This window comes from Solenopsis invicta, chromosome 11 (genome assembly GCF_016802725.1).
Source record: "Solenopsis invicta isolate M01_SB chromosome 11, UNIL_Sinv_3.0, whole genome shotgun sequence".
NCBI classification, from domain to species: Eukaryota; Metazoa; Arthropoda; class Insecta; order Hymenoptera; family Formicidae; genus Solenopsis; species Solenopsis invicta.
The window spans coordinates 4,183,178-4,201,745 of NC_052674.1; the positions used below are offsets into that span (position 1 = coordinate 4,183,178).

Here is an 18,568-nt window from a genome sequence, read left to right on the forward strand (position 1 = left end):
ACACGATATTGATTTATAATAATTTTTTTATAGTTTCTTCTCTTTTTTTTTAACAAAGAGAGAACACAATTATCTTTCATGGTTTAACATGCCGGAACTTTCGGACAGGGAGCAAAACGATAGAAGGGATTTTCTAGCGATTTACAGAGGGCTTTAAATTGCGCGCATCTTGATATCAACGTACTCCGTCCAGTGGTCCAGCGCTTAGTGGCCCATTATCCTTACCCGTTCTCGATATCGTTGATGAAGTGAAACGCCCAGTCGGCATCGTAACCGAACGATAAATCGTGCCGCTAAGAGCTCCTCCGTAATTCTGAAAACGACTGCGCGATCCATACTTTTAGCGTTGAAGAGTTTATCTGTTATTTAACGGTTGATTATTCATCGCTTAGAGAGAGAGTGCTAGGCTAATTATTGATGCCGTCTTTCGAAAATGGTAATTCCTCTATAGACTTTTACGTTTGACATTTCTTGGATTACTAGAAAGGAATCCTTTCGGAAGTGCTGAGGAATTTAAAATAATTATCGATTCACATTTATAAACGAAATGAAGTTATATGAATGTTCAGACAGTCTTTTGTGCGGCACATAAATCGTGAAACTGCACGTAGAAATCGCGAGAATACATATCGAGGAAGAAAGATGGAAAAGTTACGGCTTGTAAGTGTCGCTCATAAATCAAGAAAAGACATTGCACGAACGCACGAGGGTGCCACTGAAGAGCCATGCAAAGTCCTATCTGATCGATTCAGCTAAACGCCTTTACTATATTATCCTTAACTGATCTACGCTCTTTATCCTCTTATACATTGTAGAGTTTGTTCTTCGCTTTACTCGATATCTTTTTAGTTTTGTTCTCTTCAAGATGGCGACAAAAAGAAAAATACCTTTATTTCTTGTAAGAATTATTATAGATTCTTCAATTCTTTTTACTATTTACAATAATCGCAGAATAGTCTGAATTACAAGAAGTTGACACAGCATTATGGTCGTTTTAATTTTTATTAAATTTGTTTGTTAGTTTTCCTCGTCAGAGTCGCATAAAAAAAAAGTAAGAGCGTCCCAATTTTCTCTCAATCCGAGACTGTCGTTCTCTAGTGTCGTTGAAGTCACATGCGGTAGTCTGTCTTTCGAAATCACCGCCGGCTTGCGACACTTGTCTCTTCTCGGTGAATGCGTGGGCGGTCGAGGGAAAGGACTACTACCGGGGTTTGTTCACCGTTGCGGAGACCCTTAGCCTCGCATTCTCCACCTCGGATGTGCCGTTAATTGTACGCGAAGCTACAACACACAGCACGCACATCCATTCATTATTTCTTTCATTTCATCCAGCGGTAGTCGCGATTGCGCGCGGGCACGACTCTGTACGACGAATTCCAATTCTTTTTCCCGGCTCGTCTGTCCTCATTATAATCGTGTCCTCATCTAAAATCATCCGGTGACCTCGTGCTTACCTCGGCGACCGCCGTCCGACCGCCGTCGCGACGAGATGAGTTTGCCAAGCTGATTACTAGGGATCACAGCGATCCCGTGGACGCGGAAACGAAGTTTCGCTCGGGAAATATTCCGGCACGATCCAATTGGAGAAAATATAATTACGGGTCCTCGCGAACCGAGAGGTCGCGAACGCGCCACCACCGTGCAGGTCCGGTTGGCTCCGCTGCGATTTCGTTCGCCTGTGCTATCTATTTACGCGATGCACGACACAATTCTGTGTTTTCCGAAGCTGCACCGACAAGAGTAAATGCGATTACACGGACGAGATTGCGCCGTTGTTTGCACTTTGGATAAGTATACGAGCGTGATTTTATTTTTACCCACGTTGTTGACTTATTTAATAACCAATCTCGGAGAATCTTGTGCATCAAAAGAAAAATAATTGTGTTGCCTTTTTTTAATTAACACTATAGTCGTTTATGAAATTTAAATAACGTTACGTTTATTATAATTCCAAGTATATAGATTTTACAAAATCGAATTTGTTTCCTAGCTCCCTTGGATCTTTGTCTTCGTTATTCATACATTTATTATTTTCAAGATAACTCTATCAACGGCATTGTGTAATAAAGCACTTAGGAATTTTTATAGCTGTAAGACCATAAACACGATACTGTAAATAATCTCTTCATTTGAGCATGCCATTATATGTATCTGATAAACGCGCGACTTATCCACTAGCGTCGGGAAAAAAATGGTCTGACAACTGCGCTACAAGTATCAGACTAAAAAACTCACTTAATATTCATAGATAACATTTACGATCTCATTTAGTCGATCTCGACCGTGTTGAGTCGGCTATTGTTATCCGTCGGCTAATCGAAATTAATGATCGAAAAAACACCTTAACGCCCTCCATTCCGTTTATGCCGCTCGCTTGCGCGCAGTCCCGCGAAGATTATGTGCTCTTGACGGCTGGACCTCTCTCTAACTCGGAATGATACGAGCAACAATAAACATAACCATTCGTGCGTTAAAATATTTCTGTCGGCCTAAAAGGCCTTGCGAAGAGGCCGGGAACGCGGATAGGATGAGAACGAGAAAGATCGGCGGACGGCGGGCTGTCGTAAACTATTTTTGTCAGGCGCAGCTAACCGATCATAAACTCGCGGCGCGTCGCCGTCGTTGCGAGATATTTTTCCCACATACGTCGACTTGAGCCGATCGTAAACGCTTTGCATTCGCGAGGAATAGCGCGGGAAACGCCGCGCTTTACTCCCTGACATTTCCCGGTATTGTCTGGCGGATTATCATATTGCACGTATGCGCGACGGCGCACCGCTGACGCTCTCAGATTTGCTGTTTCGCTGATACGAGATATTTGCCCGATGGACTATCGCCCGCTCGCGTAAAGAGGTGTGTATTCGCCGCCACTGTTTCGCGATCGCAAAGTGCAAATGAGTTATATTCGCACTGGATGACACATCGACTATTAATATCGAGATAATATGAATGTTAACGAGATTGATCATTAGACGAACGTAAAGAGAGTTACGTAAATATTATTTTTAAAGATTACGTATTATTTTGAAAGAGAAACATTCAAAGATTAATAGAACAATTAGATCGAAAGAGAGATCGTAAAGCTACATTGAGAGAAAAGTATTTGACATTGTGACTATAATTGCATGTTACATATTAACAAATCATATTTAAATCAATTCCTTAAATAACATTTCTTATCAATTTATTTTTATAGCTACATTGCTTGGTTTTAAAATAAATAGTGTCTGTATTGTGTATGTTAGTAATGTATGTTAGTAAATAATAAATTAAATTTGAGTCAAATTCAACATTTTTATAATTTACTTGTTTAACTTCATTGTTTTAGTTTAAATTGGCGACATATTAGATAGGAACAATGACAACCTAGAAGAATGATTAAAAATAACTCAAATTGGATAAAATTCAACACTGTAAATTTAAGTGTATTGTTACTAACATTATTGCAGTAATAACAAATATAAATGTCTTAACTATTATTTTAAATCAATTATAGCCACATCAAATACTTCTTCAAATATCAAATACTTCTTCAGTTTGTTACATTGTACGAAAGGCAATATCGATAGATGAGAAAGCATTCTGAACTTTATACTAACAAGTGCGTGCCACACACGAAGCTTTCGATTCCTTTCGAAACCGACGGCGGCTCGGTCGAAGTGGCGTATCAATTATTCAAAACAATAAACCAACGATTGGACGTCGCCGTGCGCGCGGAGGTCCTGCTCCTCGGTCATATCTTCCTTATTGCCATTGCTCGACGTTCAGACTCCAACATCTATACACCAGATTGACGTCTCTCTTTCACAAGATATGAGACAGTCGAAAAAATCGCGAAGATCGATGAGGAATGGCGCCGTTGGAATTTGTCATTCCGCGTCGTTAAAAGCGTGTAATTAATATGGCAGAAATGAATTTGCACGTCTAACGTTAATTATACTGTATTATACGGGATGATTATAGGTTGTTTGATGAGAAGACCTATCTCCGCAGGATCCTACGTATAAATAGGCATTTTAACGAAACCTTGACTTATTGCATGTGAATAATAAAAGTTTACTTGCCGCAATCGGCGAATCAGTGTTGACAGCGCGCAGTTATTGAGAAGTTAAAAGTCAATGTAAAGCTATCAGAGTCCTGCTGGACTTTATCGTTAAAAGATATGCTTATTTTTAAAGCGATATGATTAGTAAGTTATTTTTTACGCGATCAATGAACGATTTACTACCGTTCATAAACGATTACAATTAAATCGTACGATAGAATCCATTGTTTTATTCCCACAGTGTATTGTGCATTATTATAATATTTGACATTGGCACGAAACACTTCCTGCCCACAAACATCAATTAAAATCGGAGAACAATACGACATGCAACATAGAAGTCGCTCGTGGAACAATGATGTATAAGATTATAAAGTAAATATCACAAATTTTATTAACTGATTGTCACGGTGACAATGGGCAATCAAGATATCCCGGACAGTAACAATAATATAATTTTGCAAAATATTAACTAAAGAAGCATATTTAATATTAAACAGCTATAATATTTACATTCACTATGTTATATATACAATTGTATTCCGCGCTTACAAACATGGAATGGAATTTTTAACGCAGAAAATGTCTGCGACACTTACTTTCCCGACTAGAGCAATCAAAGTTTTACTCGGCATTATTCGTGATTAATGGTGAACATTTAAAATTAATTCAAAAAGAGATTGAAAGAGCAATGTTTTAGAAGCACTCTTTACGCCAAGAAACCTAATACTGTCTCACAAGAGTGTGACCCTTCGCGGACAATGCTATGTGAGAATACGTCGTGTGTCCTAATTGTTGAACTTTTAATTACGAATCGTGCAAGTGCAATTAAAGGAATCTCGAGAGGTCGACCGTCGTCGTCGCCAGTGGTGCAGGAGTCGAGACGTCGACCGTGATATCGCGCGATTTAATCTCCTTGTATCTGTCCGTTCGTTTTTTTTCCTTTTTGTGCATTCCTCGCGGCTTAATGCTCGTTAAGAGTCTCTTTAACACTGTCACGCTCTTTCTTTCCACCGGATATCGCTCGCGCTTAATTTACGACGTAAAAAGTAGAAAAGCGACTCTCTGGCAAGATGAACGCTCGATTACCATTCATAAAAATCCGCCATTTCATACTTGAGAGAAATTAGTAGTAGAATAGAGTTTTACAAGTATGTTATACTTATTAAAAACTTTATTTAATCAGATAGAAGTATAATATCATCTCTGATAAATTTGAAGAAATAGAACAGCCCTGCAAATATCTTGCTAATTAAAGCTTACAGAAAAGATATATTTATCACTAACAATAAATTTTTAATTTCGTTGGTAATAAAAAATTTAAGTAAATGTAAATAGTTTATGGGAATGATTAGTTTGAACATATTGCGCATATTTTTACTTTAAGATCGATACAGATATTTGAAATGGCGAATTATCTGTATAGTTATAATATAAATAATACGCACATTTCTCAATTTACTTTTGACCCATTGCAGAAGTTATCTCTACTGATATTTTATACCGACACATTAGTGTAACGTTTTAATTTTAAAGCGCATCCCTTTGAGTGCCAAGCATTTAAAGAACAAGAAATTTATTAATGCAATCACCTTGGCCTCCACTCAGGAACTCGCAGCTTGCACTTCAATTTAATTGCAGAACGGGAAACGAGAGTCACTCATTTATAATACAACTTTAATCTCAGGCAAAGATGATGCAATCGTTTTATGAAGTTAAGATCTCGTTTCTATTAATACTTGTTCATTGTAATTATTTTTAAACAGATTAAATAAATCAAAAATATTTCAACGTAATTAATTAATTATGCTAAGATATTTTTTATTTATTTAGCCGTTCAAAAATATTATATAATGCAATTTATTATTATTATTTTCTTACGTACTTTTCTTACGAAATATGTAAACTTAATTTAATATGACATTACAAGATTAAAAGTTCTAAGACATCTATATAACATTATATTCTAAAACACATTAATCTTTAATATAACAAGTTTAATATAACATTAATCTTTAATGTAACAAAACATAAGTAATAAATAGAGTATTTTATCTGTTAACATTTTAAATGTTTAATGTTAAATTTTAATAATTAAAAATATTTGACATTTTCGTTAATTGTTATATGTTGAATTATTGCTCCATAATTTTAGATATTATAAAAATATGCGCGACAAGATAGATCCGAGACGTTGCTACGAAAGCAGACAAGAGAACAAAAACTATCGCGTCGTTATTTTTAACGTTTATATTCGGAAGGGAGTCCTTGTCTTTGCTCTGTGATCTAAATCGCCGTAGACGTCCCTGGTGCCAAAAATAAGATAAAGATGAAACTGCGTAATTGACTCATTTTAATCTTGTTAAGTTTATTTGCCTTGAATTTGGTCGCGGTTGGCACCTTTTACTAAAAAAAAGGATTAAAGAAGTTGCGAGCATCAGAAGACGTGAGATGTGATTAATTAAAATTTTCAAAAAATTTAATAATTTCATATATCTACAATGTATTAAAGGAAAACGTAATAGAAACGGTAACAAATCTTTAAAATTTGACATAATTTTAGCAGCTAAAACTACACATTATATGTGTGATTTATCGAAGTTATAAATTTATGATGAAATTGACAAATAGACACATATTTCGCGTGATTGATTTCTATATTACGTATACTAGATCTATCAAAAACTCTCGTAACCCTTAATTATGACCGATCAATTCCTGAAAACTCCGACAAACACGATAATCTTCGTCAAAAGGTCGGCAGGCACGTTCACGATTTTATAGACCCGCAGGCAGACCGCTTGCAATTCGAGTCGAAGGATTAAGAAATTCGCATAATTAACATGACCCTAGGTCATCGACCTGATAAATCCGCGTAACTATCCATTACATATTACACACTTGCTAGATTTTCACGCAAACTGATTCGCTTTAAAATTTATTTTACATATACATAGGCCCAAGGCGTTCTCGTTGCTGCATCTATGCCTGTATTTTGGATATCGAAATAGACATAGAGAAGCTAGGTAGTAAGGTAATATTATGACAGCGCCTACGAGGTGTAAGAAAAATACGTGTGTGAAGAGCAAACAACGTAAGGTATTGAGCAAAGCTCGGAGTAAACGTACCGCAAACGGAGTGAGTTCATGCGCGTAGGTAGAAACCGACAAGGTGCGAAGAAATCTAACCTTTCGAAAGATATTGCATCGCTTGCTTTGCTAACGCTTAAAAAACTCGGATAATGTTACAAAACTAACATACAGATAATTACTTAAAATATCGTGATAATGTTTCGCATGAAATATGATCAAATCTAAGCGGGGGACATTCGCTTTCAATTGCTTTCAAGCTTCAAATATCATAGTTTCCTCATTCTGATTCTAATCTCTTCGCTCCATATTTCATCTCTCTATGCCATTTCTCTAAATTAAATTATATGTATCGTGATATATAACTGTAGATTAAAGTAAATTCTAGTTGCAATTTTAATGATATAATCGCAATGACGATTAGGATCGCTACAAAAATCGATTAGAATTCCGAGACGTTAATGTCTTTCTGCATGTGGGAAACGTCACCTTTCCGCGGAGGAACGAATCGCTGCGTAGGCGTAGGAAAAATCGGCCGTGCCCCGAGGGGCCCGCTAATTTAATTGCCGGTCTTTATATCGCGAAGGAGCGCGCACCATGACGCGGTGGGCGTATATTTCGTACACGCGTGCACACACGCGTATGTACACGCAGGTGTATCGCCGCGCGTCGGTACCGATAATAGTACGGTTATAATAACAGAGAGCGGCTCTCTCGTACACGAGCCGGCGCGCGGCGCGGCTCGGTGCAACGTTCAGAAACGCCGACGCGCTGCCGCTGGAAAGCCGCGGTGGTCGGACCGGACTTGAAGCACCGGCGGATGCATGCATCGGGAAAAACATTTTCTCGTCGCACATATCTCCTGTACAATCTTCGTTCATAGACAGGTCCAATGCTCTCGCGAGATTCTCCAGTCTTCTATAGGGTGTTCGCATGAACCAAGAATTATGTCTCTCTTCAACGTCTTCGCATTATCACAGAGACTTTACATTTCTTGCGATCTTTTTTTACAATTTACATTACACATATGTCAAAATCGAATACTAGTTAAAAAAATATGAAAAATAATTTAAACCAAATAATTTAAACCAAAAAAAAGTTTAAGTACATCTACGGACTCTCTATAAGTGCTACAATATTTTTAGAATCTTATATGAATATTATTAAAAATTAAAATAATATTAAAATAATATTCCGAAAATATTATTCATTATTTTTAATATTATTTTAATTGTAAGTGAGAATATTATATAAATGTTATACTTGTTTTTATATAATATTCGTGGTATATTATTTTAACATCAGTGAAATATTATGACATGTTCTACGAATATTATATTGTGGTAAAAAATTAATGTGAATTATTATTCTTAAAATATTCATAAACTTTATAATTATTACATTTGAAAATTATAATATTTCTGATAATTTAAAATATTGAAATAAATTATATCATTTATATATACTTCACATATAATATTCATATAATGTTATCAGGAATAGCCACATAATCACTTTTTATTAATATTAAATAATATATATTAAAGTGCTTATAGATAAAATATATAATAATTTTATTTATTAATTATGTTTGGGAAGGCGAAATATCTGGTTAATTACGCAGTGTTCTTCTCCAAGTCTCAGATTTCATTGCTCATCTTGTTCACTGTATACATATTCGCGCGGATCACTAACACACGTGTATCGTTAATTTGCGTTTACGTACTTGTATCGTTTTACGCAGGTATAGGAACGGCGCTCCGCTTGTAATCGTTCCGTGGAATATCGTATCGCGTTTAAAGTGCTGCTTTAATGAAAATGCCGTAGCGTGCCTCCGCGGGTGGCTTAGTGTTATTTGATTGCCGGCCTTTTAACGTTCCTCGCTTTTTTTTCTACCAACCGACGATTTACTCTCGTCGGTGTATTTCCGTTCGCGATTAGCGTTATTGAAGTCGAGATGTCGAGTCGAATGGAAAATTCTGAATGTACATTTGCTGAAATTGAATTTTACCTTCCCTATTAATTCTAGCAAATTCGTATTTGATTGAAGCGAACCGACAGAACTTCCACCGTTTTGCAATGAGCGATCCCGGCACTCGATTACCGGTATGTTTATTTTTGCAACTTGTGAAACGCTCCCGCGTTTTATTGCAACGGCGCCGCTGCAAGTGATATGCAAATACGGAAGCGAGTGACGTGAATTGTTCACGTAATGACTCGCTCGCGAATTAACTCGTCTGCCGTCGTTACCTCGCGTTTCTTCGTGACTTGTTCCTACAGAAATTCGACTCGATTGAAATGTACAATTAGCGAAATCGCCGATTAACATTTATTTCAGCGCGGCAGATTATTACTGATGACGTTGTATTTTGACGGTGTATACGTGCACATCTGTTGGGACAGCTTGTCCGATGCACAGCTTGTCCGGTATGCGGCGACCAGAAACTTGAAATATGAGCTGTTCGCACGAATGCCGCTCTCGTATCACCTAGATAGAATTTTTTGCTTCTTAAATTGTAATTTTATTCCATCATTTAGAAATGTGTCCTCTCTGTATTTCGATATTTTTTTCCTCGTCGAAATAGTGCCGTAATATTCTGCGAGAAGAAATACGTATAATCGATTTCCAAACATAATTACTGAAATATCAGCTTAAATTCCTTCGGAATTGGCAATTAATTTTTACGATTTATCCCGTCATAATCATAATGCGTTATTGTTATTGGTGATAAATTTTGTAACTGTTGTGCGTGTTTTGAAACGAGAGAGCTTCACATCACGAAAATATTTCCCAGAAAGACACCGATTTAAATTAAATGTCTGAATTCTCGCTATATGGAATGTATTAAATCTGAGTAATGAATATTCATGACTTGTATACGAATAATTTGTAATGGCTGCGCTTCCTCAGAATTTGTAAACGTGCCCGGAAATAGGTATCACGCGCGTTTGTACCGATTGCAAAACAATATCACAATGATATCGTGCAATGGTCGTTTTCAACGTGCAATGAATATCACGACTCGGGGCTTGTTGTAATTTTAACAAGTGGCTAACACCGCGTCTGTTATTACCGGCTTAATTGCCGGGTCGTGCCCGAGATATCGTCGAATCGATGGTGGTACCCGCGGGGCGTCTGTCGGGCCCCGGAACCGAGGAAAAAGGCCGACCCGGAGAATTAATAAATCAGCTAGTCGGCGAGGAGGAGAAATGTTGACCACCGCGGCGTCCCTCCATCATCTCAAGATTTCGTATCTCCCGATCTTACGGCGTCCCGGGACGAACGAAACTGCCTAATAACCATCGCCTTAAGCGGAAACCCTCCTACATTCCGTTGCATTAACGTGGAAGACAGTTTCTTTCTTATAAGTACTTTTTAACCGCGTGATGTAATCCACACAAACATTTTTTTTTCTTTCTATGAACTTTATCGGGTTCAATATTCCATGGGATAAAGAGCGATAAGGAAGGAAGTGGACGGTGATTGAACGATGATTTGTGACAGAGGAAATGTTTTATGTTATCGCAGCATTATCCCAAGATTCCGAGCAAATAGATTTTAGGAAGTTGCTTTTCGGAAGAATAGTGATAACGTAGAATCGACGTTACGTCAGAAATGACATAAATTGAAGAAACTAGAATCGTCAAATAAAATTCCTTTTATTGTACAGTTAAACGATGTTATAAAATGTTTTTTCATAACACATATTTATCATGAAAATCGAATTTAACTTAATCAGCGATTTGCATTTGTGAGAACTGCTGTCAAGCGTGAACTTCAATTCAAAGTATCAATGAAAAGAATTGAAATTGGAAAAAAATCCGGATCCAATTCATTGCAGGGTTATTCTTTTTCTTTCTTACAATTAGTCTTAATTGCTTAATTACTTGGGAACGATCGTGCTTAGATACCAGGCATCATTTTATGAGTCAATCAAGCGAGCTAAATTTTCCACGTACGTAAGAGGAACATTACAGTTCCGTCCATATATCGTAATCATAAAGTCTCGATGGGATATTACCAGGCACCAAGATCCTTTTCAGTTCAAGTTGCTCATTGGAAAATTTGATAGCCATAAAATAGAGGGCCATGTGCTACTACATTAGATGGATTGAATGAAGCGATAATACAATTCTTATTCCAAGCCTCTTTATAAATTTCATTATATTTTTATGAAGTTTTTAAAAAACGCATGTTGGAAATTTTATAAACATTATATAATATTTATACTATAAAAGTTTTCAATATATTTTTTATTTTTAATATATATACCATTTATTGAATATCGAGCATGCCATATACCATTTATTAAATATCGAGATTATTTTCTCATTTAATTTTTCATTTGTTTTATTATATCAATGTTTATAACATTTCAATGAATTAGCCTTTATATTTTATTATGATACTAATAAAAAAATCATCACGATCAGAAATGCACATAATTCGAGTACAATACGCTTTTTTATCTTGAGCATCTACGCGTTCACTTTTTCCCTCTTGAAGCTTTCTTGAAGCTTGGAGAAATAGTTCCTGAAAAGTCGGCGCACAAAGAATCATGCTCCGAAAAATTTCTCGGAAGGAGCAATTCAAATGTATCGAATGTGTTCGCTCGATTCGTCACGAGATTCACCACGAGAAAGTCTTGCGGAAAACTTTTCGAGAGGAATCTTACCTTGACAAGCAGGTGGATCGGTTGACTGACGCTGAGTGGCTTGCCCCTCCTGGCCTTCCCGCCTCCACCACCCAAACACTTTATCCACGGCATTCCTGGAGCGTTTCCTCGCCTCTGCCTGTTATTCGCGATTCCTTCCTCTCTTCCTCCCTCGCTTTCGTGCGATTCACCTTCGGCTTCCGTCTTCTTTTCCGTTGCCTAAGATTCCCAGGATTTCTCACTTGTCTTCTCGAAGCTCCTTCGTGTGCTCCGATGCATCGCGCGACTTATGACGAAACTTTCCTCCCCCCAGTTCGGGAAGCTTACTACCGCAGATTTTTTTTAGATAAATCTGACACGGAAATCGTCGTGAGTGTCGGAAAATCAATAGTTATAATTGAAGAGTCCTTAAAGCCTTCACTAATAATTTGACGCTCTTGAATTCTTCCTCGGTGCTTCTCTTAATACTTGTCACGAATTTAACTTTCTTGACAACAGTTATTGCCGAGATTCTGAAGATAGTTCTTGCACAATTTACGGAATTTTTTCCCTTGAGCAAGTTTTACGAAGAGAATATTTTCGCACCGATGCGATTTATATTTTCACGGTGAAATGAATTTTTATCTTACAGAGATACACTCTCCTCCCTCTTTTAAGTTGTTCACAAACAGGGTTTCCGTAATTCTGCTCGTCGTATTTTCATGGAAGTTGCCGCGGGTCGGAAAACTTTCAGTGGAGTAAGTGCGCGCGGGTGAGGTTGCGAAGAGCCTGCTTCCGAAATGCTTGTAAAGAATTGCTCGAGTCTTCGGGCGTAGTAAAAGTTCGTTGCATCTACGTGGTGAACTCTAAACGATTCGACCCCTTCGGGAATTTCGTAACAACCGTGTTCACACCTCCGCGGAAGTATTTTCAGGGTCAGTCGGCGTAAATCTTCTTTCAGAATATCGGCGCGGAGAATACCTTGCGTGAAATGCCACAATAGGTACACCACGAATAATTTTCTGCTCTTTGAAAATTCTTCTCCGTTTTGTTTTCGTGCTCTTGAAGCTCTTTGTTTGAAAACGCTTATAATCTGTGATTCTGTGGAAAAGCGATAATTCGAGCGGTGACAAAACTAACACAAGTATGGTTTTGATTACATTTTTCTAGAAAAAGTAATCAACAATAAAAATATTTGAATATCAATTCGTTTGATGTCCATTTAATGAAAACATTCGATTTTGTTATCGTTTCGTCGTCTGTTTTCGTTTAATTAAAATGCTTGTTACATTTCACTCGAATCCCGTTGTAACTGTTTAATTATTACCTACGGTAACTTTTTTCATTAATAAAAGTCTTCAATTTATCGTTGTTTCGAGTAGAGTATCGATTTTTTTTATTATTATTGCGTTGTCCGTCAAATAACAAATAGAAATGGATTCACACACGTTAAAACTTTTAATTTATAACTTTATTTCGATTTTTCGATTTTTTTTTCTTGTTTTTTTTTCGTTTTGTCCTGCGTCGAAGATTCACGAGAAAATCGTCGATTTCCCGTGTCGATAGAATAAAATCCGATGGAATGCCGCGATCATCAGACACATCCCACGAACTCTGAGGGCCGATCCCGCTTGGTTTTAATTCTGTGTCACACTTCCGGCGCAATCCACACCATTCCTGTCGCTCGATGCGATAACGTGAGTCCACAACGGGAGGGAAGAAACGAGAAGAAAATGTTGTTACTTCGTAGCTACGCGCGAACGGAGTTTTCCTCCTGGCTTTTCCCTCACGTGGCACCGCATCGGCGTGAAACGAGCGACGTCCGCTCTCGCGCGCGGCTCTCGCAAGACTGGCGGCTGTCCAGTTCGCTATCGTCGATTTTATACGCGCCTTGTCAGCGCACCCGGGCTGGGTCCGCGTTATCGTGGAAAACGTTGAAGACGCCGCTTCTTCGATCGATTTTCACTCCCAGTATGCATCGTATTTTCGAAGAAAGATGCGCAACGTGTAAAAAATCGACGTTCTATTATAGCCTTTTAAGCGAAAATATTCCTCGAGAGTTCTTGTGCTCCGTTAAACAAATTTATCATTTGATTATCAAAAAACTGTCGGGACGACCGGTGTTATCAAAGTCGGCGTTGAATTGCAACAATTTCTCGCTCAATGACATGACACGACTTCGCTGCAAACACAAATTGTGCTCCGATTTTCGGTCGACTGTGATGAAATATTCATAAAGTCATTATCGTTTATCATCGTTCATTATGGATATATCAAAGGCTTATTACATTATCGTATTGCGTTACACGAGCATACAACACCATTTCTCATCTCATAGCGGTGGCATGTCAAATTTTAATCGATGCGTCCTGAGAAATTCAGATCGTAGTCTTCCATTCTCATCGATCATGGTACGTTATAAGACAGCGTCTAGTCTTCTTCATGTCGTACGCTTCTGCGTCAGGAGAATCGATTAATTTTTCATTCGAGATTCACGAACAGGAAAATTTTTGTCGCCAAAAATTCAGCTCGCTATTATGACTTATCGTCATCAATGCTATTCCCAGATCTCGTCGTAGTCCCCCGCTGTTGCACCAGCATCTTCGAATTTATAGTTAATAAGCTTAACCACGCTTTGATCAATAATATTTTATGATATTACGGAGATAAAACGTGTTCCAAAGACGCTTTGCCGATCGGAAAGCGGATGCTGTTGCGATGAAGGATAAGACCTAATTGAAAAATATCGGGATCTTTTTATCTCTTTTTCTCTTACTCTTTTACTTCACGTCGTTCGTATACCATTCGAGATTATTAATGTGCGCGCGATGCGCCGCTACGTCTCGATCGTTACGCTTACACGAAAGTCGTGTGTCGTATCGCGTGCCGGTTGCTATTATTTACGGCTCGACCCCGTGATACGATGAACGGACCTCACGATCTCCCGTCGGGGCCCACCCCGGGTCAGCGGCACCCTCCCGTCGCGGAATGCAACCCAACAGATCGTAGACGTCTACGTGTTTATGCCGACAAACTCGTTACCGATTCTCATCATCCATTAGAGAAACTTCCTCTTTCTCTCCGTCTATTTTGCAACTTAATTAATAGATCAGCTGTCTCAACATAACCGATCGAATCGAGAATGACGCGTGCGCGACCGGATGGCAAATAGAGAGAGGAAGAGTGTGCGTTTATATTTTTTTTAAAACGCGCGGCGGTCCCCACCGACCGGTTAGCACCGCGGTCTGCCGACGACTAACAGAAAATGCCAGCCGGCACTACGAGGAGAGCCCAGATCCAGAGAGAGAAAGAGAGAAAGAGAGAGATAGCGGCCCTACCGACCAGGCGGCTCGAAGGGACCAACAATCCGTGTCGAATAGCAGCCATGGCTTGGCTCTCGTAGCATCTGCGACCGCTTGTGGAGTCTCCGCGATGTCTGCGGAGGCACGCCGCGGCGGTTTCGAGGTCGTCGAGCATCGATTCGGTTCCGGTTGCGCCGCGCGTTTACGGCACAACTTCCGCGAGGATTACGTCGGAGGAAGTTAGCCCTTTGTGTTCCGACGGCGGCATATATAGCACGCAGGTGCACCTATGCACTCCCGCTCGGTTTCGCGAGTTAAGCGCGCCACATGGAGGTTCGTCGGGTAGTTAAGGTATGTGAGAGGGTGAGCCGCGAATGTGGAACAATCGTTATTGCTTTCACCTATATATGCGACTATACTGATGAGATAAAGATAGAATTGAAAATTTTTCGTGGGATATAAGTTTATTTCACCGAAATAAATCTTCATTTAAATACGGCGCAAGATTAAATTGTATTTCTAGTAAATGAACCGATTAATAAGAAAAACGGCATATACTTCACGGAAAAGTATATTCCGTCATCACAATCAAAATTTTTTTAATAACAAATAAATATCGAAGAAAACAAGTAACATTTACTTCTGAATAATTCCGACTTTTTCTTGTCGGTACATAACATTTGTGCAGACCATTTTGTCAATTTGCAGTCAATATTTTCAAGAAATATTATCGGGCAGTCTTGCAGGTCTCGTACGTTATAATTTTATGAAGTACTTTGATTCGGAGCGATCTTTTCCTTTATCACACGTCACAAAATGCTAAAAGCTGCGTATCCCCCATTGCGTTTTCCATTCCCAGCGATAAAAGAACACTTACGTACGTGAAGTACGTACCCCACAAATCGATAATAAAATCTGATGTCCTATTGCCCAAGACGCGATACTTTGTATAATGCGGGTTGTGTTACAAGAAGGGTATCAACGAGAAACACGTTTACATCTCGTTCCGTTGCAACGACGTGTAGTACACGCGTGTGCGTTTTGTATGTTCTTTACGACAAACGGCCATAAAGTCAGTGCCGTATTAATCATCGTCTTTGCGCTTTTATCACGTGATATAAAGATGATACGGTAAAATAACGAGCAATGAATAAATATGAGAAATATTTAAAACATTTTTTTTTTATTTGTTTAAAATTATGGTTAAAATTATAATAGAATTAAAGGTGAGGTAATGGGAATTAAAAGATGCATTTTGAAACAGATAGATTTGAACATTTTAACACTTTTAGTTAAAATTATAAACGTTATAAGTTGGTCTGTTTGTACTTAAATGTGAGAGAGTGGAACTTACGACTCATCGAGATAACATTTTGTTGAAAGAATTGCTTACTAACGTTGCCTACAAATTCCGGGCAGTTTTCAGGGAAACAGAAAAAAACCGGTACATGTAAATGAAATGGTTGACAGTTTGCGTAATTTGTGTGAAAGTTGATCTGAAATTTCCCGTCAATAAATTGCGACATATTCGAAGCCTTCTAGTACATTAGACCACTGGTTAAATGGCGCTAAAATTGATTTGCTCGAGAGCACCTATGGCGATTCCAGCTAAACGAGTTATGGATCAACCGCGGAATTTCAGTTAATTCATTTATATCTCGCGAATTTTTGAAGACTGACGATAAAGTGCCGCTCGCGCTACGTGCATTAACGACTTCGAAACGTAATATGATTTCGCTGGCTCTATTATAATCGCCGTGTTGAATTCTTGTCTGTAAAAAGAGTTGCTGAATCCTCATCCCTCGATCGCGTGATTTAAAGATTCCCGGCTCGCCGTTCTCGGAAAACGGGCGTGCAATTTTCCGGGCGGAGATTCTTCTGCGCGCGCGGCAGCCGCAAGTTTCCTTTCGTCCTTCTTTACGACGTCCGCCGCTGGCGGAGTCGCTAATTAAGTTTGCACAGCACTGCCATCGCGTATAAGGCGAAGAAGTCTGTAACTTTCTGTTCAGGGGGAGGTAATGCGAGTGGAATACTTAATATTGGGCGCGTAAGCCACGGCACTTATGTAAGTATATATACGCACTTATACGGTGTACAGAGCGATTCATTTAGTATCATCATTTTGAGAAGATTCTCGCGCAAGATTTAAATATTTTATTTAATATCTTGAGGATTTTGATTTAATAAAAAAACCTGTTCCTAAGTTGCAGTTTACCGCAGTTCACAGATGACATTAATAACCTTCTTGCGTTCAGCGGTTCACACTACACGCACACAAAGAGATTAATTTCATTTATTCAACAGTTTTTTGTGTGAACTACGAGTACACTTGTTTTTATTGAATCAAAGACAGCTAATTTCCTCACATGTTACACACATTTGATTATATATATAAAAAATGTTATTATTTATTTATTTTATATTTTGTTCTTATTATATAAAAATCAGTGTATGTTTTATGAATTATTTTATGCAGTTTCTTGTATAAAAAAAATTTTTTTTAATTTTACGTAAATAAAATATAGACTGGTACTATTCTTTGTCTTGCACAGCTATCAAATAACTGAAATCACTTCTTTGTGGTGTAAACCACACAAGATACTAGACACAAAAAAAATTATTAGTGCCATCTGTTGATTAGTATTTTTCAGCAACATATTGGGACCACTTTTTATACATAAGGCTTGTCCTTTTTTTATATCAGAACTGAACTTTTTGGGCGGTTTATTTTTTTCTTTTATTCTTTTCACATTGGAGAGTAGATAAAGGAAAGATAAATTGTACAAGAAGTTCCATTTTAGAAAGCGGAAAAAGAGCAAACCTATGGAGAACATATTGAGTCGAAGACGGTTAATTTATAAACGTATTCGAGCGCGTAGAGTTGCGGCTAATCCTTTCTTCGCGTATAACTTCGCGTCTTTCCCTAAGATCGGCGTCTCATTAGCGCGCTACACAACCTGCTATGGAAATGATTGATATACTATGAATTACATCAAACTTTATGTTATACACGAAACTGCAATATCGTGTAAATCGGTGCATGACGATGCATTGACCTGAAGCTGTGCGTCTTGCTCATCTTCCTCGCCTAACTTGCCGCCGAACACAAAGTCGCGTTTTGCTATTAACGCAGACACAGCACGGCTTGACGTATAACGCGAACGCTCACCCCCTTCCTAAGTAAAATGCAATATCGTAGTGCTCCAAAGTGCACCTATGCACAGTGCCAGTGGCGTATGTAAAGGAAGAAGCTACAATCCGATCTTATGCTATAGGGTCTGAGCAATTTCAGAATCGCTTTATTCTTATAACTCTCGCGTTGCTTCGAATGATTAAAAAGATCTCTGACTAAATCTTAGAAAGAATTTCGCATACTTGCTTTTTCTTTCTTTTTAAAATTATATTCTGATTCTAGAAGACATATTATGTCGGCCATTGAAATAAATTTTTCTCGCGGTCATTTTAAAAGTAAATTGCGAGTAGCATACATAGGCACTA

General features: G+C 38.3%; 1 protein-coding gene and 1 long non-coding RNA gene across 6 annotated transcripts in view; one reads left to right on the plus strand and one right to left on the minus strand.

Annotated features, from left to right (window-relative positions):
• The window catches only part of LOC105194673 (tensin-1), a 203,578-nt gene extending 189,951 nt beyond the window's left edge, over positions 1–13,627 (minus strand). For 4 of the 5 annotated variants that reach the window (XM_011159715.3, XM_026130838.2, XM_026130837.2 and 1 more), the window contains exon 1: positions 11,811–13,627. In XM_011159715.3, coding sequence (XP_011158017.1) covers positions 11,811–11,903 — 93 coding nt within the window. In that variant the 5' untranslated portion in view covers positions 11,904–13,627. The remainder of the gene's footprint in view (positions 1–11,810) is intronic. The other variant, XM_026130842.2, reaches the window with a different exon arrangement.
• LOC120358981 overlaps positions 1–18,568 on the plus strand; it is a 38,258-nt gene that overhangs the window by 4,045 nt on the left and 15,645 nt on the right. The window lies entirely within an intron of this gene.